The sequence below is a fragment of the Squalius cephalus genome, assembly GCF_949319135.1.
Source record: "Squalius cephalus genome assembly, chromosome: 10".
NCBI lineage: Eukaryota > Metazoa > Chordata > Actinopteri > Cypriniformes > Leuciscidae > Squalius > Squalius cephalus.
In genome coordinates, this window is record NC_137131.1 from 37,398,112 (window position 1) to 37,415,734 (window position 17,623).

The 17,623-nt window shown below is 37.3% G+C and overlaps 1 protein-coding gene across 1 annotated transcript; it reads left to right on the top strand.

Moving 5' to 3' along the window:
• The first annotated feature begins 2,666 nt into the window (after nucleotides 1–2,666).
• cyp27a2 (cytochrome P450 family 27 subfamily A member 2) lies at nucleotides 2,667–17,042 on the top strand. The gene is made up of 9 exons (XM_079884785.1): nucleotides 2,667–3,118; nucleotides 5,220–5,410; nucleotides 5,883–6,082; nucleotides 6,181–6,378; nucleotides 8,033–8,196; nucleotides 10,238–10,404; nucleotides 15,915–15,996; nucleotides 16,111–16,317; nucleotides 16,423–17,042. Exons 1-9 carry the CDS (start codon nucleotides 2,831–2,833, stop codon nucleotides 16,537–16,539), a joined length of 1,614 nt encoding a protein of 537 aa, XP_079740911.1. The 5' UTR covers nucleotides 2,667–2,830; the 3' UTR covers nucleotides 16,540–17,042.
• The last annotated feature ends 581 nt before the right edge of the window (nucleotides 17,043–17,623 follow it).

Here is a 17,623-nt window from a genome sequence, read left to right on the forward strand (position 1 = left end):
GTGCTGAAATCAACATGCGCAAAATAAGGAAAGGATATCATGTAGAGGGAGATTTGCCATTTGACCCATGTGTCCACGGATCATTGTTAGTTTTAAAACAATGGACCAATGAGCATGTCTTAAAACACATTCTGTTGTTTTAACACAAGAACGTGTCCTGTATGAACATGAGAGAAACTAGCTTTGCTGTCAGCGGGTACAGCTATAGTAACGGGACTCTGAATTACACTCCAAGCAAACGTTTACAGTTTTGTTTTCTATTGGTGACAAGAGAGTCTACCTCCATAGTGTCGAGTTCATTTGGAATGGTTTCATGCGGCTGTTCCAGATCGTGATATCTGGGAACGAAAAACATGGAAGACCCCCTCACACAATAGACAGCTGAATTAGCAGTTCTCTATTCGAGTCCAGACTTTGGCCTACAGCCATTTAAAAAGGGGCAGGCCCACTTTGTAAGCCCCGTGCAGCTCTTCTTTTTCTCTCTTTCGGTTTTCTTTTATGATGCCATGTGATGCCATGTGTTGCCAACCTTGGGTTGCTGTGGCAGTATTTGAAGGAATTTCTCCGCACCCAGTATAATGAGCAAAATCTCTGCTCTGTATAGGTTTAAAGTGCCAGTTCGTAGAACTAAATCCACATTTATTTTCATTTAAGCAGCGAAAGCATTACTATTTCAAATGGTGTACAGACATACTACAAGAAAAGTAGGCAAGTGTATGTTTGTAATGTATGTACTGTTAATTTCTTTTGATGCTGAAATGTTTGCACATTTTGAGACCATGATTTTTACACTGATTTTAATACTTTTGCCAGTGTTCGTCAGTCATTTTGCGTGTGTGAGTCTGAATGCTTGTTTTCTGTTCAAGAGAATCTGAGAAAACGGTTGCCCTGGTTACCAGCTTTGTTGGCTAAGTTGGTCACATGGTCACTCTCTGATGCTCACGTTTGGCACTTGTCTGTGGTGAACTCATTGCCACCGTAATGCCATTACCCGTTCCACATGCACACACGGTGTCTGGTTCTTTTATGAATTCAGATTTAAATAATGAGAGCCAAATGTCTAAATGCTGACCAGTGCCAAAGAAACTGACTTAGACCAACATGACTGGTACCCTGGTCAGAGGATGGTTTAATGCAAATCGGGAATCTTCCTACTGGAATGTAATGTCAGATTTTTTCCCCACCACTAGGTGGCATCATATGACTATTTCCCTGTATATAAAATGTTGGATTTTTTTTTTTTTCTTCAAAATATCTCTGGACTTAATAGAGTTCCGTAGCTGCAGAATGCATTCTGTTTAATTTATGATAATAAGTAATTACGGGAAGTTCTCCGTCAACTCAAACACGCCACTGCTGCCACTCCAGGGTCATGAATGCACTTTGTATTTGTTTGTGTGGGTGTTATATTGTCTGAGTGTGTGTTTGTCTGTGTTTCAAAGAGACTCCTTTTCTGTGTGCCGATTGAGTGAGATTATTGCCAGCGCACTCAATGCCTTGCGCCTTGTACAACTGATGACAGAAAAGTTATTAAAAAAAAAAGAGAAAAAAAAAAGAAATACAAAAGAAGATAAGAACTCTGAAATGTACGTTTTTGTAGACGGTACACTTATCTGGTACAGAACTTGTATCTGTTGTTTGTTCTCTTTGTCTATTGTATGAGAAAAGCCATGTTTATAATTCAATTTGGTTTGTGACCAATAAGCCTGTTTATATCAAATCTGTATATCAGTGGTACGCATATTTTTTTTATATATATATTTTTATTTTCTCTTTTTTTAACTCAAATTCTACGCATGATTGGCATCTCTGTGGTCTGCTGATGGCAGCACTGATCGGGGTATTTGCAGGATGACATTATGAGATTGTCTATGACGGCTGGCACTTTGTAAAGTGTTGCTAATGATGATGAAAATAAATAATAAAAGATATTTATTTCACATTTCATGGTGCTACATTGATGTTGGTCTTAAGATTATACTGTGCGCTGTGTCTCAATACAATTATTAAGTTTAGTTCTCAATGAAGGGCATGTTTTTGTGCATGTTTCAGCTGTGATGTATTTTTACAGCAAAAAAAACTGTTCAAAAGTTCAGTGAGATATATTTAAAATGTTTTTGAAAAGTCTCATGCTAACACAGGCTGCATTTATTTGATCAAAGATACAGTAAAAACAGTCAAATATTATTACAATTTAAAATAACTATTTTCTGTATTCATATATTTTAAGGTTGAATTATTTTCCTGTGATGCGAAGCTGAATTTTCAGCATCATTACTCTCAGATGTCAGATTACAGTCACATGATCCTTCAGAAATCATTATAATATGCTGATTTGCTGCTCAAGATAGCCTACTGCTTAATATATTTTTTTCTGGAAGCCTTGATACATCTTTTAGGATTCTTTGATGAATAGAAAGTTTCAAAGAACAGCATTTGTTTGAAACATATATATTTTTGTAACACTATACATGTCTTTCCTCTCATTTTTGACCACATTATTCTACGTCATTGATTAAAGAAGTGTTAATTTCTTTTTCTTTTTTTAAACTTACTAGCCGTAAGCAAATATACCTTAGTAGAGTAAACGTCAAACAGTTACGCCTCCAGGTTCTTCATTTTTGGCAGTCACTTACATTGTGTCAGACTCTGTGTTTGTGATCTGGGACTGTCCCAAAACCTAGTGAACTACAACTACCTACTTGGATAACGCGCCTATGATGTCCAAAAACCCTCAAGATGTTGTCTAGGTAGGCAGCTCACTAGGTTTTGAGCCACAGCTGAAAAAAAGAAATCCCGCCCAGTGTTTTGACATGAACTATGTGCTGGTATGCGGTCGACCAGTTTCATATCGCCTTTGCAACACACGCCAAACATGTTGTCTTCTGCGCTAGTTAAAGCTGATCGCATCGCAGTTCATGTTGGTAGAAAATATGCGCCATTTCAGGAACTGATCGCACGGACCATTAAGTCTCAAACAGGCGATGTAGACTTGCAGAGCGCAACAGCTGTGACGGGAAAATACAAAACCATCGATGATCTACCGGGACCCAGTCTGGCCACTACCGCCTACTGGCTCTTCGTTAAAGGATACGCGGATAAAAGTCATGCAATGCAGGTAAAATATTTGTGTGTGTGTGTGTGCAAAATTTGTATGCATTTGTTTTGAATTTGCAAGTAGTTTCGCTCAAACAGCTGCTTAATGTGAACAGATGTTTCTGTGGGGGATGTTTTTAATATGTAAACAGTTATTAATAGATCGAATGTTCATTTTATGAATATTAAATTAGCCTATATAAAGCCAAATAACTGCACAATTACTAGAAATGTGTACCTTGATATTATACAATTTGCATATACAACATTTGTGAAAAAATACACATTTTTTTCACCTCTGACTTTGAACCAATTCTGTAGAATGGCTTTTAATTGTGGTGCCTCAGGAAATCCTGTCTGATACTGACAGCTGATATCCGTGGAAGGAGAAGACATTATGGAAAGCCCTTTAAACATGTATTCCTTAAAACAAACTAATAGACCCATCTAAATTTGTTGCTAGTAGGCTCTTTTTATTTTACCACTAGTAAGTAATCTAAAAGTGATTAGTTACTTTTCCAGTTTCAAATACTAGTAATTATTTAGACAGTCCTAGTATTTAATAATTTCATAGGCTTCTGTGCTTTTGATATCAGCTATTAACATTGCTGGGTAGTAACTGATTATGTAATATGGATTACCAGATTCCAAAAACAAGTGCTTGTAATAAGATTATATTACATTCTAAAATAGGCTACTCATAATCAGACTACAGGTACTTTTTTAGTAATTACACAATTACTTCTTATTCACCAAATGCCAGCAAATTAGTCAGAATTCATTGATTCTCTCCAATTCTTAATTTTTCATCTTTTAAATTAGTTTCTAAAAAAAACTATTACTATCTAAACTATTACTATCTAAACTATTTGAATAGTTACTGGTAGGTATAAAGGCATAAACAAAAGTACTTATCGTTTAATTTAATTCAATGGTGCCTAATATTTAATTTGTCTGTAGTAGCAAAGAAATAAGTTCCAGTATAGTCTGGATTACTTGTTATAGGAATTTAAAAGGTAGTAGTAACATAAAATTAGTAGTTAGTTTTAAGGAATAAAGGTTAAAACAGCTTGCCATAAAGATTACATTTATAGGTAAGATGTTGTATTCAGGCTTGTATTCCAAAGGTTGATTTAAGCTCTGAATTACCACTGGGTCCAATTACCAACTACAGAGCACTCCCAAGTTTCTTTAACGGTTGTTTTCTGAATGCCATTGAACGGATAGAACGTCCCCACTTCCAGATACAAATCACTGTAACAGAGTTTCTGTGAAATGTCCCTTTGTCTCTGTGTGTCAGCCCCTGTAAACAGCAAAAAGAATCTGAATGCGACCCACAGGATTTGGCCAATCAGGAAACTGTTCTGTCAAAACATTGCTTTCTTTGTGGCGTGAGTTCAGGGCACATGCCTGTTTGTAATTTCAACATTCCCTTACATTTGGATGGTACTTGAAATCTTAGTAAAGACGATCAACAACTGGATATTGGATGAAAAAAAAAAGGAGAAACAGAAATTGCATAAAAAAAAAGCAGAAAAGACATACAATGCAATGTTGCAATATAATGTTAGCTGTTACATAAATAACCCACATGTCATTCTAAAGCCATAAGCCTGTTTCATATCAAACCTGAGCAGTTTCTATCCCTCCATTGAAAGGACAGTTAATAAAAACTTAAAGTTAATCCATATTATTTGAGTGGATTTGTCCAAGTCTCGTGAAGAGATATAATCGATTTATATGAAGATGATCTAATTTGATTACTTTTGTTTACATCTAAACAATGATTGACACACACACATACACTCTTAACAATAAAGATTCCAAATGGAGGTTTTCACAGCGATGCCATAAAATAAACCTTTTTGGTTCCCCAAAGAATATTATCATTTTGTCTTAAAACAAGCATTAAAAGTAATTTTAAGTCATCTTGAAGCCCCCTTGGGCATTTGCTGAGTTGGGAACCACTGCATTAAATGGAAAATGGCTATTTAAACATTTTACAGAATGACACACATCATACAGGGGGATTGTCCCTGTATTATTTGTAGCTAAATGTGTATGATAAACAATTGCTGATGTACACACACAATGATCACCCCCCCCCCCCATCTATTATGCAGGTGGAGCATAAGCGCCTGTATGGTCCGATCTGGCGCTCACGCTTTGGGCCGTTTGATGTGGTAAATGTGGCGACGGCAGAACTGCTTGCACAGGTGATCCGACAGGAGGGACGATACCCAGTGCGTACTGATCTGCCTCACTGGAAAGAATACAGAGACATGAGAGGACAAGCATATGGAATTCATGTAGAGTAAGCACACATTGTCTTTCTCTAGACTTTTTCATGGAACACAAAAGGAAAATATATGCAAAAACACCATACCAGTATGATAAAAGTGGTCCATTAGCACCACATCCTCCTAGCGATACAATACCTCTGTGTGCCAAATAGTACAAAGAAACATTATTCACTGATGAGACCTGGATCAGTTCTATTCATGAACAAATCATTCAGTAGTGTTGTGAACCGCATCAGATGATTCATTGAAAAGATTTGACTCCAAACTATTTCTGTCATGACTCTCATAAACTGTGGATCTCAATAATAACAAAATAATTTTTTGGTTTGTTCCTTGCACAAAGCTCTCTTACGACTTTAAAAGATTTTTGAGTTTGACAGCTTCAGTCCCCAAAAAGTTACATTTTTGGGGTGAACTACACTACCGTTCAAAAGTTTGGGGTGAGTAAAGGGGTTTTTAAAAACATTTTTTTTTGTATTTCAGCACAGGCCCTGAGTGGTATCGTATTCGTAGTGCCCTGAACCCTAAGATGCTTAAACTGAAGGAAGTAACGGCATACGCACCCATCATTCACGAGGTTGTGTCTGATCTCCTACAGCGCGTGGAACTCCTGCGTCTGCGCAGTCAAGACCAGGCCACCGTCACTGACCTCGCCTCTGAGCTCTACAAATTTGGCTTTGAGGGTTTGTATGGATGTAAATGGGATACAATATCCTGGAGCTATTCACAGTGACATGTGAGCAAACAGCAGCGTAGTGATTTTGTCTTCCTCACTATGCAGGAATCTCCTCTATCCTGTTCGAAACAAGGCTAGGCTGTTTACAGGAGGAAATTCCCACAGAAACTCTGCGGTTCATATCTGCCGTTAATGACATGTTGGCGCTCTCAGAGACGGTTCTTTTTTTCCCTCGCTGGACCCGTCACATCTTCCCGTTCTGGAAACGGTTTGTCCAGGCTTGGGATGACTTGTATGACGTAGGTATGCTGAAGTTAAATGTCTGCATTTGGGATGCACAATATACAGTGGATATGAAAAGTCTTCACACCCCTTTTTTATGTAAAAAGTTTTATTTAACATAAAAATATGTGTGTATATATATATTAACTCTATCTATCTATCTATCTATCTATCTATATATATATTCAAAATGATTATTGCAAATCAGGTTTATTGGCAAAATTTACAGACTTTAAGCTGTTTGCAATAAGCAAATCAAACCAAAGTAATTGGAAGCTCAACACAGCAAATGTTTCAAGTGGTTTCCTCAAATTCAACTGGAAATTCAACTTTTAATGACTTCTGCAGTCTCAAAATTATTCAACCCCCTGAATAGAATCTTTCACAACAGCACAAATCTGGAAAAACAGGTGTTGTCTCAAACACTATTGATGCAACTAATCAAGGTCTTCATTAGTTGCACCAGGTGTGCTTGAGTACACATGGTACACAATGGTCCAAAAAGTTAAGAGAAGATATCATTGCCCTTCATAAACAAGGAACAGGATTAAAAAATAGCAAAGTCACTAAATGTTCCTAGAGACAGTTGGAAACATAGTTCGCAAGTTCAAAGTTAAAGGAACAGTGGTTACACTGCCTGGACGGGGCAGAAAAAGGAAGCTATCAACGGCTAAATCCAGATTTCTGAGAAGGCATGTTCAGAAAAATCCTCGAGTGACTGCAAAAGTTCTGCCGTAAGACTTGGTGGCAACAGGCACTGAGGTTTCAGCTGCACAGTAAGGAACGTACTTAACGCATACCAGAACTCCGATACGTACACCACTACTGACCCAAATGCACAAGAAAAGTAGGCTCCAGTTTGCTCAAAATCATATGAATAAGCCACAGAAGTTTTGGGATTCTGTTCTGTGGAGCAATGAAACAAAACTGGAACTTTTCGAGCCCTATAGATCAGCGATATGTCTGGAGAAAGAAGAATGAAGCATTTGCTGAAAAGAACATTGCCTACAGTTAAGCATGGTGGGGCTCGTGATGCTCTGGGGCTGCTTTGCATCCTCTGGCACTGGAAATCTGCAGTATGTGGGAGGCAAGATGGATTCATTTTAGTATATCAGGAAATCCTAGGAGAAAATGTCATGCCGTCAGCGAGGAAGCTTAAACTTGGGCATCATTGGACCTTCCAACAGGACAATGATCTCAAGCTTACCTCAAATTCCACCAAGGCTTGTTTGCTGAAGAAGTTGTCCAATCAATGTCCAATCTCTGGTGGAATTTGAAGGTGGCGGTTGCAGCACGCATACCCAAGAGCATTACTGAACTGGAGGCCATTGCTCATGGGGAATGGGCTGAGATTCCAGAAGCTGGTGTCTGGTTATACATCTCATTTGCAGAAGTTCATGACAGCAAAAGTGTGTTCTAATAAGTACTAAAGATGCTTGCCATGAACGGGTTGGAAATTTTGAGATAGCAGAAGCATTTTCAGTTGAATTTGTGGAAACCACTTGAAACATTTCAATTCACAGCTATTTCAATAACTTTTGTTTGATTTCGGTGCGCCTGTAGTCTCTGTCTGACATTTATCTGATATGGTGGAGTTGCTGGACATAAATTATTTTTTGAAACGACAGCGTAACTGATTGGCCTTTCTGTCTGTGTCTGTTGTTCTTTTGTCCAGCCCGACATCTGATTGATAAGAAGGTGAAGCAGATCCATGATCAGGTTGAGCGTGGAGAGGAAGTGGAGGGCATGTATCTCACCTACCTGTTGTCCAGCGATAAACTCAGCTTAGGAGAGGTGTACATCAGCCTCACTGAACTTCTGCTGGGAGGCGTGGACACAGTAAGAATATGTTTATTTGGAACCAGTCAGACAGGAAGTAGATTAAACAATATGATTTGCTATTAGTCAAAAGTTATATTCAGTTGAGGATTTACTATTCAGAAGTTGATTATGTTACAGAAACAATAACCTGCACCACTGGTTCAGCTGTTGTGATAAGGGAGTGTTTTCTATATCTACCTGTCGAAAACAAGAGAGAAATTAAGTTCCTGTAAAAATAAGAAACAAGAGACAAACACACAGGCACAAACTTGAAACTGAATGAAACTATTTATTAACCATACCAGAATTTTAATATTGGTGCATCCCTAGGTGATACTTCCCTTGTGAAAAAGTACACTAGCATACTTTTAAAGAGTGCTTATTACAGAAATATTTTTCAAAAATATTTTTTTCAGACACTTAAATTAAAATGTATTATAGTTTAAAATTGTATGCAATTAGCTGAACTTTACAGTGTTTTTTGACTCCATTAAGTAGGACCGAAGTACATCTTTATATGTCATTTCACAATGATTTCTGTTGTCTTCAAAATATGGTTAAAATGCTGAATGTACTGACAAGCATTTATGGTAAACTTAAATATATTTGGTTACACTTTATTTTAAGGTGATGTTGTTACATTGTACTTACTCAAATAAGTACTGAGTAATTTTAATTAACTACACGTACTTAGTATAGAGTTAGGGTTTGGTTTGAGGTTAGTTACTTAGTTACCATGTTGTAACGCATAATAATTCAGTACATTTAAAATGTTAACTAATGTAATATCAAATGAATCATACAGTTAAAATGATAATAAAGTACTTAACATGTGTTAGCATGTTAGTCAACACATTAAAACAAGTGTACTTTTTAAAATTCTGACAAAAGACTATTAAAACATAATGATTTAAAATGTACTTTAAAGCAAAGCTTTTAATTTTACATTATTACAACCTGTACTTAAGCGTGTTGAGAAACGTAGTCATGAAAGTGTAACCTCTTCAAGACCCTTAAGTGGCCTTTTATTTAATTAAAATGATATTGTCTGTAAGTAAAGTTCTTAAAAATATACTGTTAAGATTTGAAGTGCACTAGAAGTGTACAATAAGGTGGTTTGTCTGAGTAACTAGTCGTTCTTAAGGAAGGCCTGAATGATTAGGGTCCTCCAGACTCAGATCCGATTTCTTAGTGGTGTTCACGCATTTTGAAACGCGTACTTCACTTTTGTGATCCATCTTTGTAGTTACTTTTAATCAGTTGGGGTCAAGGTGAGTTCACACAGGTGTCCTTGCTGAGTAACCTTCACATTAATCACATTAACCATGAACTTACAACAAGAACGTGTTGACCATCCTGCCCATCCCTAACTGATACAATAATGACCTTTAACATGCTGTACTATGCTCCTAATCTCTGTGTAAATGTCTGTCAAGGCTACCGTTTATCGGATTTCCAGAGCTATCTGCTAAATTTTGTCCCACTTTTAGCACCAGACAGGGTTGATAACCTGTGTAGCAGCATTCTTTGCTGATGTCTGATCTGTTTCAGCGACACATAGCTGAGGATTCAGGGTACATTTACATGACAACAATGTACTAAAAAGTTTTTCACGTACAGATGACAATGTTGTCAAAACGATCCCCGTTCACATGGATCTGCAAAAAGGATTAAAAATGCTGTATTATTCATGCCAGGCCAGTAGTTGGTGATGTCACTTTGTAAAGAAACACTACGCACCTATAGACTGAACTCGTGAGACACATTCGCATGATGCCCCCGGTTTCACAAATTTGCGTTTTTGTAGTTAACACGTAGACGATAACGGTATAATTTTCAAAATCTGATCCAAAAAAAAAAACGCTGTTGTCGTGTAAATGAATGGCCAAAATGTATAAGTTTTCCGTTTTTAAAAGGAGAGCACTCTAGCCCACTCTCACCCTCTGGACATAATTAACTTAGCCAATCAGGTGTCTCTATCATAACATCAGCTGAGATCTATGAATGCATTATTGGATAAGATTAAAGTCAATCTTTCTTTTTTCTTTGTCCTTGACAGACGTCTAACACACTATCATGGACCTTGTACCACCTTGCACGTGATGCAGAGGCACAGAACCACCTCTATAACGAGATCGCATCTGTTTGTCCTAATAAAGAGCAGCCGAACGCTGAACACCTGACCAGGATGCCCTACATGAAGGCTGTCATCAAAGAAATTCTCAGGTAGGGGAAATGTGCATTAGGCCAGCCCTGAACACTTTTTGTGGGAAAAACAGTACTAATTTATTGTTCATGCATCTTGAAAGGGGTGAAAGAGACCAGCTGGTTTCTCCATTATGCAGGAGTGGCCGAACATTATTCAGTTTATGCTGAGCACAATAACCTTTGCACAGCCCTTATGTAAACAGTTCAACATCAATAATCTCCTCCACAGTGATTAAACACAGAGACTTCTTCTGGAGAAACAATCAACTTGCAATGAACTTGATACTCAGTCTTTGGAAATGAGTGTGGGTTAGCTTTAGTTAACTCCTTCCCCGCCGTCAATTGTAAGACAATGCTTCCTCGGCGCCATTAATGGAAATTTCCTGTTTTCACTATTATATGCAGTAAGGCCAGGGACAGATTTACCTCATATTGTGACAGGCAAAAGCACATGTTTGCTTTTTTAAAACAGTGATGTCAAATCTGATATTGTGGCTTTATATGTGATCATATACTTGCATGTGTCATTATATTATTAACACTTTACCAAAATCAAGCTCAAATGAATTTAGGAAGTTTTTGTCCAGGGAATGTCATGTTTTTCATCATTAGAACGGCTACATCTTAGGGCAGTCGATCCTCACATCTCGTTTTCATCATCTTAAAGGTTATGAAGATTATTGAAGCTATGTGGGCGCTCGTTATTTTTCCTTTCTTTTTTCTGTAATTTGGCCAAAATCTCACATTATAATGAAGCGCTAAGCAAAGGGTATTTTTGCTGTGACTCAACGACAAATGCAAGACGCTCTTCACCACTCCTCAAATACTTTTATATATAAAAAGAATAAGTACAGCGTTTTCTTTACTTAAGAAACAAAGGAACAGTTCTTTATTTACCCTTGTCTTGCATCGTAAATAAGCAGAGATGCTCCAACTGCTTGTGGCACTTCATTCACGATAGAGATGGGGCGGAGTTATGAGGTTTGACAGACAGTTTGAGGATATGGCAAGCCGTTTTAGCTTAAATTGTACCCAGCGTTACTCGTCGTAATTGCATTTTTACTAGTAAGAATTAAATTTGAGAGCTCTCTAATTCAGTTATTACTAGTAAAAATTACAATTACGGAGCTCTACAATTGAATTGTTACTAGTAACAATTACAATTAGAGAGCTCTCTAATTAAATTCTTACTAGTACTAGTAAGAATTGAATTAAAGAGCTCTGCAATTGCATTCTTAGTAGTAACAATTGAAATAGACAGCTCTATGGCAAGCCGTTTTAGCTTAAATTGTACCCAGCGTTACTCGTCATAATTGCATTTTTACTAGTAAGAATTCAATTAGAGAGCTCTACAATTCATTTCTTACTAGTAGCAATTACAATTTGTAGAGCTCTCTAATTCAATTATAACTAGTAAGAATTACAATTACAGAGCTCTCTAATTCAATTCTTACTAGTAACAATTCCAATTAGAGAGCTCTACAAATGAATTTTTACTAGTCATATGTCTCCATTGACTTCCATTCATTTTTAATTACGGAGCTGTACAATTGAATTGTTACTAGTAAGAATGCAATTGCAGAGCTCTTTAATTTAATTCTTACTAGTAACAATTTAAATAGAGAGCTCTCTAATCCAACTATTACTAGTAACAATTCCAATGAGAGAACTCTCTAATTCAGTTGTTACTAGTAAGAATGTAATTGCAGAGCTCTTTAATTCAATTACAGAGCTCTGCAAATATACATATCTTTAATTTGTTTTTTTTACTAGTAAAAATTCAATTGCATTCTTACTAGTAAGAACTGAATTAGAGAGCTCTCTAATTGTAATTGTTACTAGTAATAATTGAATTGTAGAGCTCTCTAATTGGAATTGTTACAAGTAAGAATTTAATTGTACAGCTCCGTAATTAAAAATGAATGGAAGTCAATGGAGACATATGACTAGTAAAAATTCATTTGTAGAGCTCTCTAATTGGAATTGTTACTAGTAAGAATTGAATTAGAGAGCTCTGTAAATGTAATTCTTACTAGTAATAATTAAATTGTAGAGCTCTCTAATTGTAATTGCTACTAGTAAGAATTGAATTGTAGAGCTCTTGCAATTACGACGAGTAACGCTGGGTACATGCAATTAGTAATGCAATTACGACGAGTAACGCTGGGTACAATTTAAGCTAAAACGGCTTGCCATACTGCTCTCTAATTGTAATTCTTACTAGTAACAATTCAATTGTAGAGCTCCGTAATTAAAAATGAATGGAAGTCAGTGGAGACATATGACTAGTAAAAATTCATTTGTAGAGCTCTCTAATTGTAATTGCTACTAGTAAGAATTGAATTGTAGAGCACTCTAATTGAATTCTTACTAGTAAAAATGCAATTACGACGAGTAACGCTGGGTACAATTTAAGCTAAAACGGCTTTGCCATATGAGGAGGCAATGGAGTTATGAGATTTGGTCACAAGCTCTTTTTAATACTTCTCATTGGTTAAATATTTGCAAAAACCACAGACAGACGTAAAGAGTGACCATAGTAATGATTTATGTTAATATTACGATATTTTAAATTGCTATTACGCATTGTAAGAAACTTTTTCCTTCGTCCAAGCAGAGACCAGGAGACGTTGGGATCGCGTTCAAACAAAAGTTATTCTTTTATTGAGAACTTCACTGTGCGTTGCTGCAGTTCGTCCAACAATCTAACTCAAACAGTATATATTGTAGTTTATATACCTTCCAAGGGGGCGGGACTTTTGGAGGTGGAGACAAATCCAAACAAAGCATGCAAATGTAGGGATGATTTGATTCTATCAAGCGAAAACCGGTTAGGCAGGTTATCTGGCTTGCTCAACAATTCTTCCCAATCATCATAACACTATCATTCAAATGATCCAATCAGCCTCAGGAGGTGCATACAGATAAATGCTAAATTCAGTAACCTAAATTAAACATTTAATAAATTTGTAATCCTACAGCATCTTCTGACAGATTACTGAATCTCCTGTTCAAAACTCAGGCGAAGAAAAAGCAGAAACAAGGGATATCATATGTAAAATAACACGATGATTATCAATAAGCAGCATATAAAACAAAACTGCCTAACGTTACTGAATGAAATGTCGACCCAGGACGAGCTATTGTGAAGCTTTGGGGGTGTTGATGGACTCCATCTCTGTGTTTTGATCATCGTTTTGAATCCCATCCAGACTTAGTCTATGACAAAACGCGTTTTTCTCAGCTTTTCGCTCAAAGTTGCTTTCTTATGAAACTCCCACATTCAAGTGTTGATAAAAAAGGAATGCATGAAGCTACAACCCGAATTCCGGAAAAGTTGGGACGTTTTTTAAATTTGAATAAAATGAAAACTAAAGGAATTTCAAATCACATGAGCCAGTATTTTATTCACAATAGAACATAGATAACATAGCAAATGTTTAAACTGAGAAATTTTACAATTTTATGCACAAAATGAGCTCATTTCAAATTTGATTTCTGCTACAGGTCTCAAAATAGTTGGGACGGGACATGTTTACCATGGCATAGCATCTCCTTTTCTTTTCAAAACAGTTTGAAGACGTCTGGGCATTGAGGCTATGAGTTGCTGGAGTTTCGGTGTTGGAATTTGGTCCCATTCTTGTCTTATATAGATTTCCAGCTGCTGAAGAGTTTGCGGTCGTCTTTGACGTATTTTTCGTTTAATGATGCGCCAAATGTTCTCTATAGGTGAAAGATCTGGACTGCAGGCAGGCCAGTTCAGCACCCGGACTCTTCTACGACGAAGCCATGCTGTTGTAATAGCTGCAGTATGTGGTTTTGCATTGTCCTGCTGAAGTATACAAGGCCTTCCCTGAAATAGACGTCATTTGGAGGGAAGCATATGTTGCTCTAAAACCTTTATATACCTTTCAGCATTCACAGAGCCTTCCAAAACATGCAAGCCACCCATACTGTATGCACTTATGCACCCCCATACCATCAGAGATGCTGGCTTTTGAACTGAACGCTGATAACATGCTGGAAGGTCTCCCTCCTCTTTAGCCCGAAGGACACGGCGTCCATGATTTCCAACAAGAATGTCAAATTTGGACTCGTCTGACCATAGAACACTATTCCACTTTGAAATAGTCCATTTTAAATGAGCCTTGGCCCACAGGACACGACGGCGCTTCTGGACCATGTTCACATATGGCTTCCTTTTTGCATGATAGAGCTTTAGTTGGCATCTGCTGATGGCACGGCGGATTGTGTTTACCGACAGTGGTTTCTGGAAGTATTCCTGGGCCCATTTAGTAATGTAATTGACACAATCATGCCGATGAGTGATGCAGTGTCGTCTGAGGGCCCGAAGACCACGGGCATCCAATAAAGGTCTCCGGCCTTGTCCCTTACGCACAGAGATTTCTCCAGTTTCTCTGAATCTTTTGATGAGGTTATGCACTGTAGATGATGAGATTTGCAAAGCCTTTGCAATTTGACGTTGAGGAACATTGTTTTTAAAGTATTCCACAATCTTTTTACGCAGTCTTTCACAGATTGGAGAGCCTCTGCCCATCTTTACTTCTGAGAGACTCTGCTTCTCTAAGACATACCTTTTATAGCTAATCATGTTACAGACCTGATATCAATTAACTTAATTAGTCACTAGATGTTCTCCCAGCTGAATCTTTTCAAAACTGCTTGCTTTTTTAGCCATTTGTTGCCCCCGTGCCAACTTTTTTGAGACCTGTAGCAGGCATTAAATTTTAAATGAGCTAATTAAGTGGATAAAAGTGTAAAATTTCTCAGTTTAAACATTTGCTATGTTATCTATGTTCTATTGTGAATAAAATATTGGCTCATGTGATTTGAAATTCCTTTAGTTTTCATTTTATTCAAATTTAAAAAACGTCCCAACTTTTCTGGAATTCGGGTTGTAGAATAAAACAGTTTTTTTGATAAGAGCAGAGGGTCTGTTATTTCTGATATGCATGTTCAGATATTCATACAACAAAGTATTCTGGGGGCCATGAAACTTTTGTGAAAATTATTCAAAAAAAATGCTGGTGGTGGCTGGCAGCTTTTTTCAAAAGCGCTCGCGGGAAAGAGTTAACAGTCATTATCATAAATGTCAGCACTGAAAAACAGCCCTGAAGCAGAGTTGGAAAGAGAAATGTTTTTGCTGTCATACAGGGAATATTTATCTTGGAAAGATGCCTTCTAGAGATATTTCCAGAGGAATTCTGTTATGGATTCGTTTTGGTTTGTAGCTGCCAGAAATTGGCCTATGTTTCGATCAACCACTCCTAAACTGTGGGATCCAGTCAAGTCCAGTTCAGTTGCTGCTGGCCTGTTTTTACATATAAGTCCCTATTTAAAGTCTGCATCATGTGGTGGCTTTACAATGCAGTCTGCCTTGAAATGTGCCACTAAAACTTTTCAGGCTGGACTGAAATGTTCAGCGATCTTGTTAAAAAATAAACTTCACTTACAGGATGCTCAGTTCCAAATTGAATTTCTCACAATATGATGCATTTTAATCATAGAATGTATCCTGTTGTCCCTGGTAATGGACGTCTGTCTGTGGATTCGGAAGTAATTGTGGATAAATATTGGTTCCCTAAGAAGGTACCCACACACACAGCTCAAAAATATTAAATCTCTCATTAAATATCTCCATTTAGTTAAACATCTAATAGCCTAATTCCAGTCTTTGTGTGTTTTCTCTCTATTTTTCCTCAGACACAGTTTCATCTCTGTCATTACGCTGTTAGTCACGATGAGAATAATTTCCCTGATCCGGAGCGTTTTGTTCCAGACCGCTGGCTGAGGGCCAGCCCGTCTCGCTCTCAGCATCACCCGTACAGTTCAGTCCCGTTCGGGGTTGGTGTGCGAGCCTGTGTGGGGAAGAGGGTAGCAGAGCTGGAGATGTACTTTGCTCTGAGTAGAGTGAGTTGGATGCTTTCACACTATCTGCTGCTTCAATTGCACACCCATTATATTTATACTATCGCTATCACTCTTTCTTTAACCCTTGACCCTTTTGCCCCACAGCTGATGCAACATTATGAGGTCCGAACAGAGGAGGGGTCCCCATCGATACAGCCCAAAACCCGAACACTGCTCATTCCCTCCCAACCCATCAACCTACAGTTCATCCCTCGAGCCTGACACCAGCCGTCTCCCGTCAATCTCTTTTTCTAATCAAAATGAGGACTCCTGATTCAAATCATTTTGCCTTAAATGCCCGAGGGTCCCTACCCACAAACCAGTTTCTGTGAAATACCGTGTGAGGTCATCTAGGGTAGAAGGTGGAAGGGAGTCATCATTCCAAAGAAATATCAACCGAGCTGAAATATTATAACAGATTTTTACAGCTGAGATGTTCGCGTCGTCTGGGTCGCACTGTTTAATAAGAATTTGCGAACAATCTAAAAAGTCCAAGAGAGCGCTATGTGCATTGAATCTCTGCTTTCCCTTCAAACTCTTAAAGAGCATCAGTAATTTTGCCAGAGGAGAGAGAGAGAGATGGAAACAAAGATCCTCTGTTCATGAACTGGTGGCAATGATTCTGCAGATACAAAGGATGGCTCACTAACTCTATGGCAATCAAGATTTGCATCGAGCAGAAAGAGTGTTCTTTAAAAACATGTTTTCCGACGGTATTATTTTTTTTTTAATATGCTACCTCCCGCTGTTTTTTTATTATATTAATTTAATGTTGATGTCAGGGCATTCGTCCAAACCTTGATCGAAAAGTTTTTTGGGGGGAAATCTACTCCTCCATTTTTATATATTTGTTAATTAACAGACAAAATGAGTGGATTTATGGCCCTTTTGGGCCAGGCTGAAAGCAAATGACAGAATTAACCAGAAATGCTAATTTATGTAAATACACCTGTTGCCAAACCACCCACATATTGACTTCCATCAGTGTTCTTCCTTTCGTTTCAAAAATCATAAACATTTTTACACTGTATACCATTGTAATAGACCTGGAGTTATTATAGATAACTAAAACAAAAAATAAAACCTTAAAAAATGTCATTAATAAAAAAAAAGATTTTAATGTACTAAAATAACTAAAACTGAAATAAAAAGGAATAAAATCAATATAAAAATGACAAAAAAACTTTACTAATAGTAAGAATTACTAAAACCTTAACTAAAATTAAAATGTAAAATAAAAAAACTTCAAGATAATAATAAAAACTATAATAGTTTGTCAATGATACTAATACAACACCAAATAGAC

Bases quoted from the DNA above. Each gene is read 5' to 3' on its own strand.
- cyp27a2 (XM_079884785.1), top strand. From the start codon at position 2,831: ATGCGGTCGACCAGTTTCATATCGCCTTTGCAACACACGCCAAACATG. The intron at 8,197-10,237 runs GTAAGAATATGT...TGTCCTTGACAG, and splicing joins TGCTGGGAGGCGTGGACACA to ACGTCTAACACACTATCATG. The intron at 10,405-15,914 runs GTAGGGGAAATG...TTTTAATCATAG, and splicing joins GTCATCAAAGAAATTCTCAG to AATGTATCCTGTTGTCCCTG.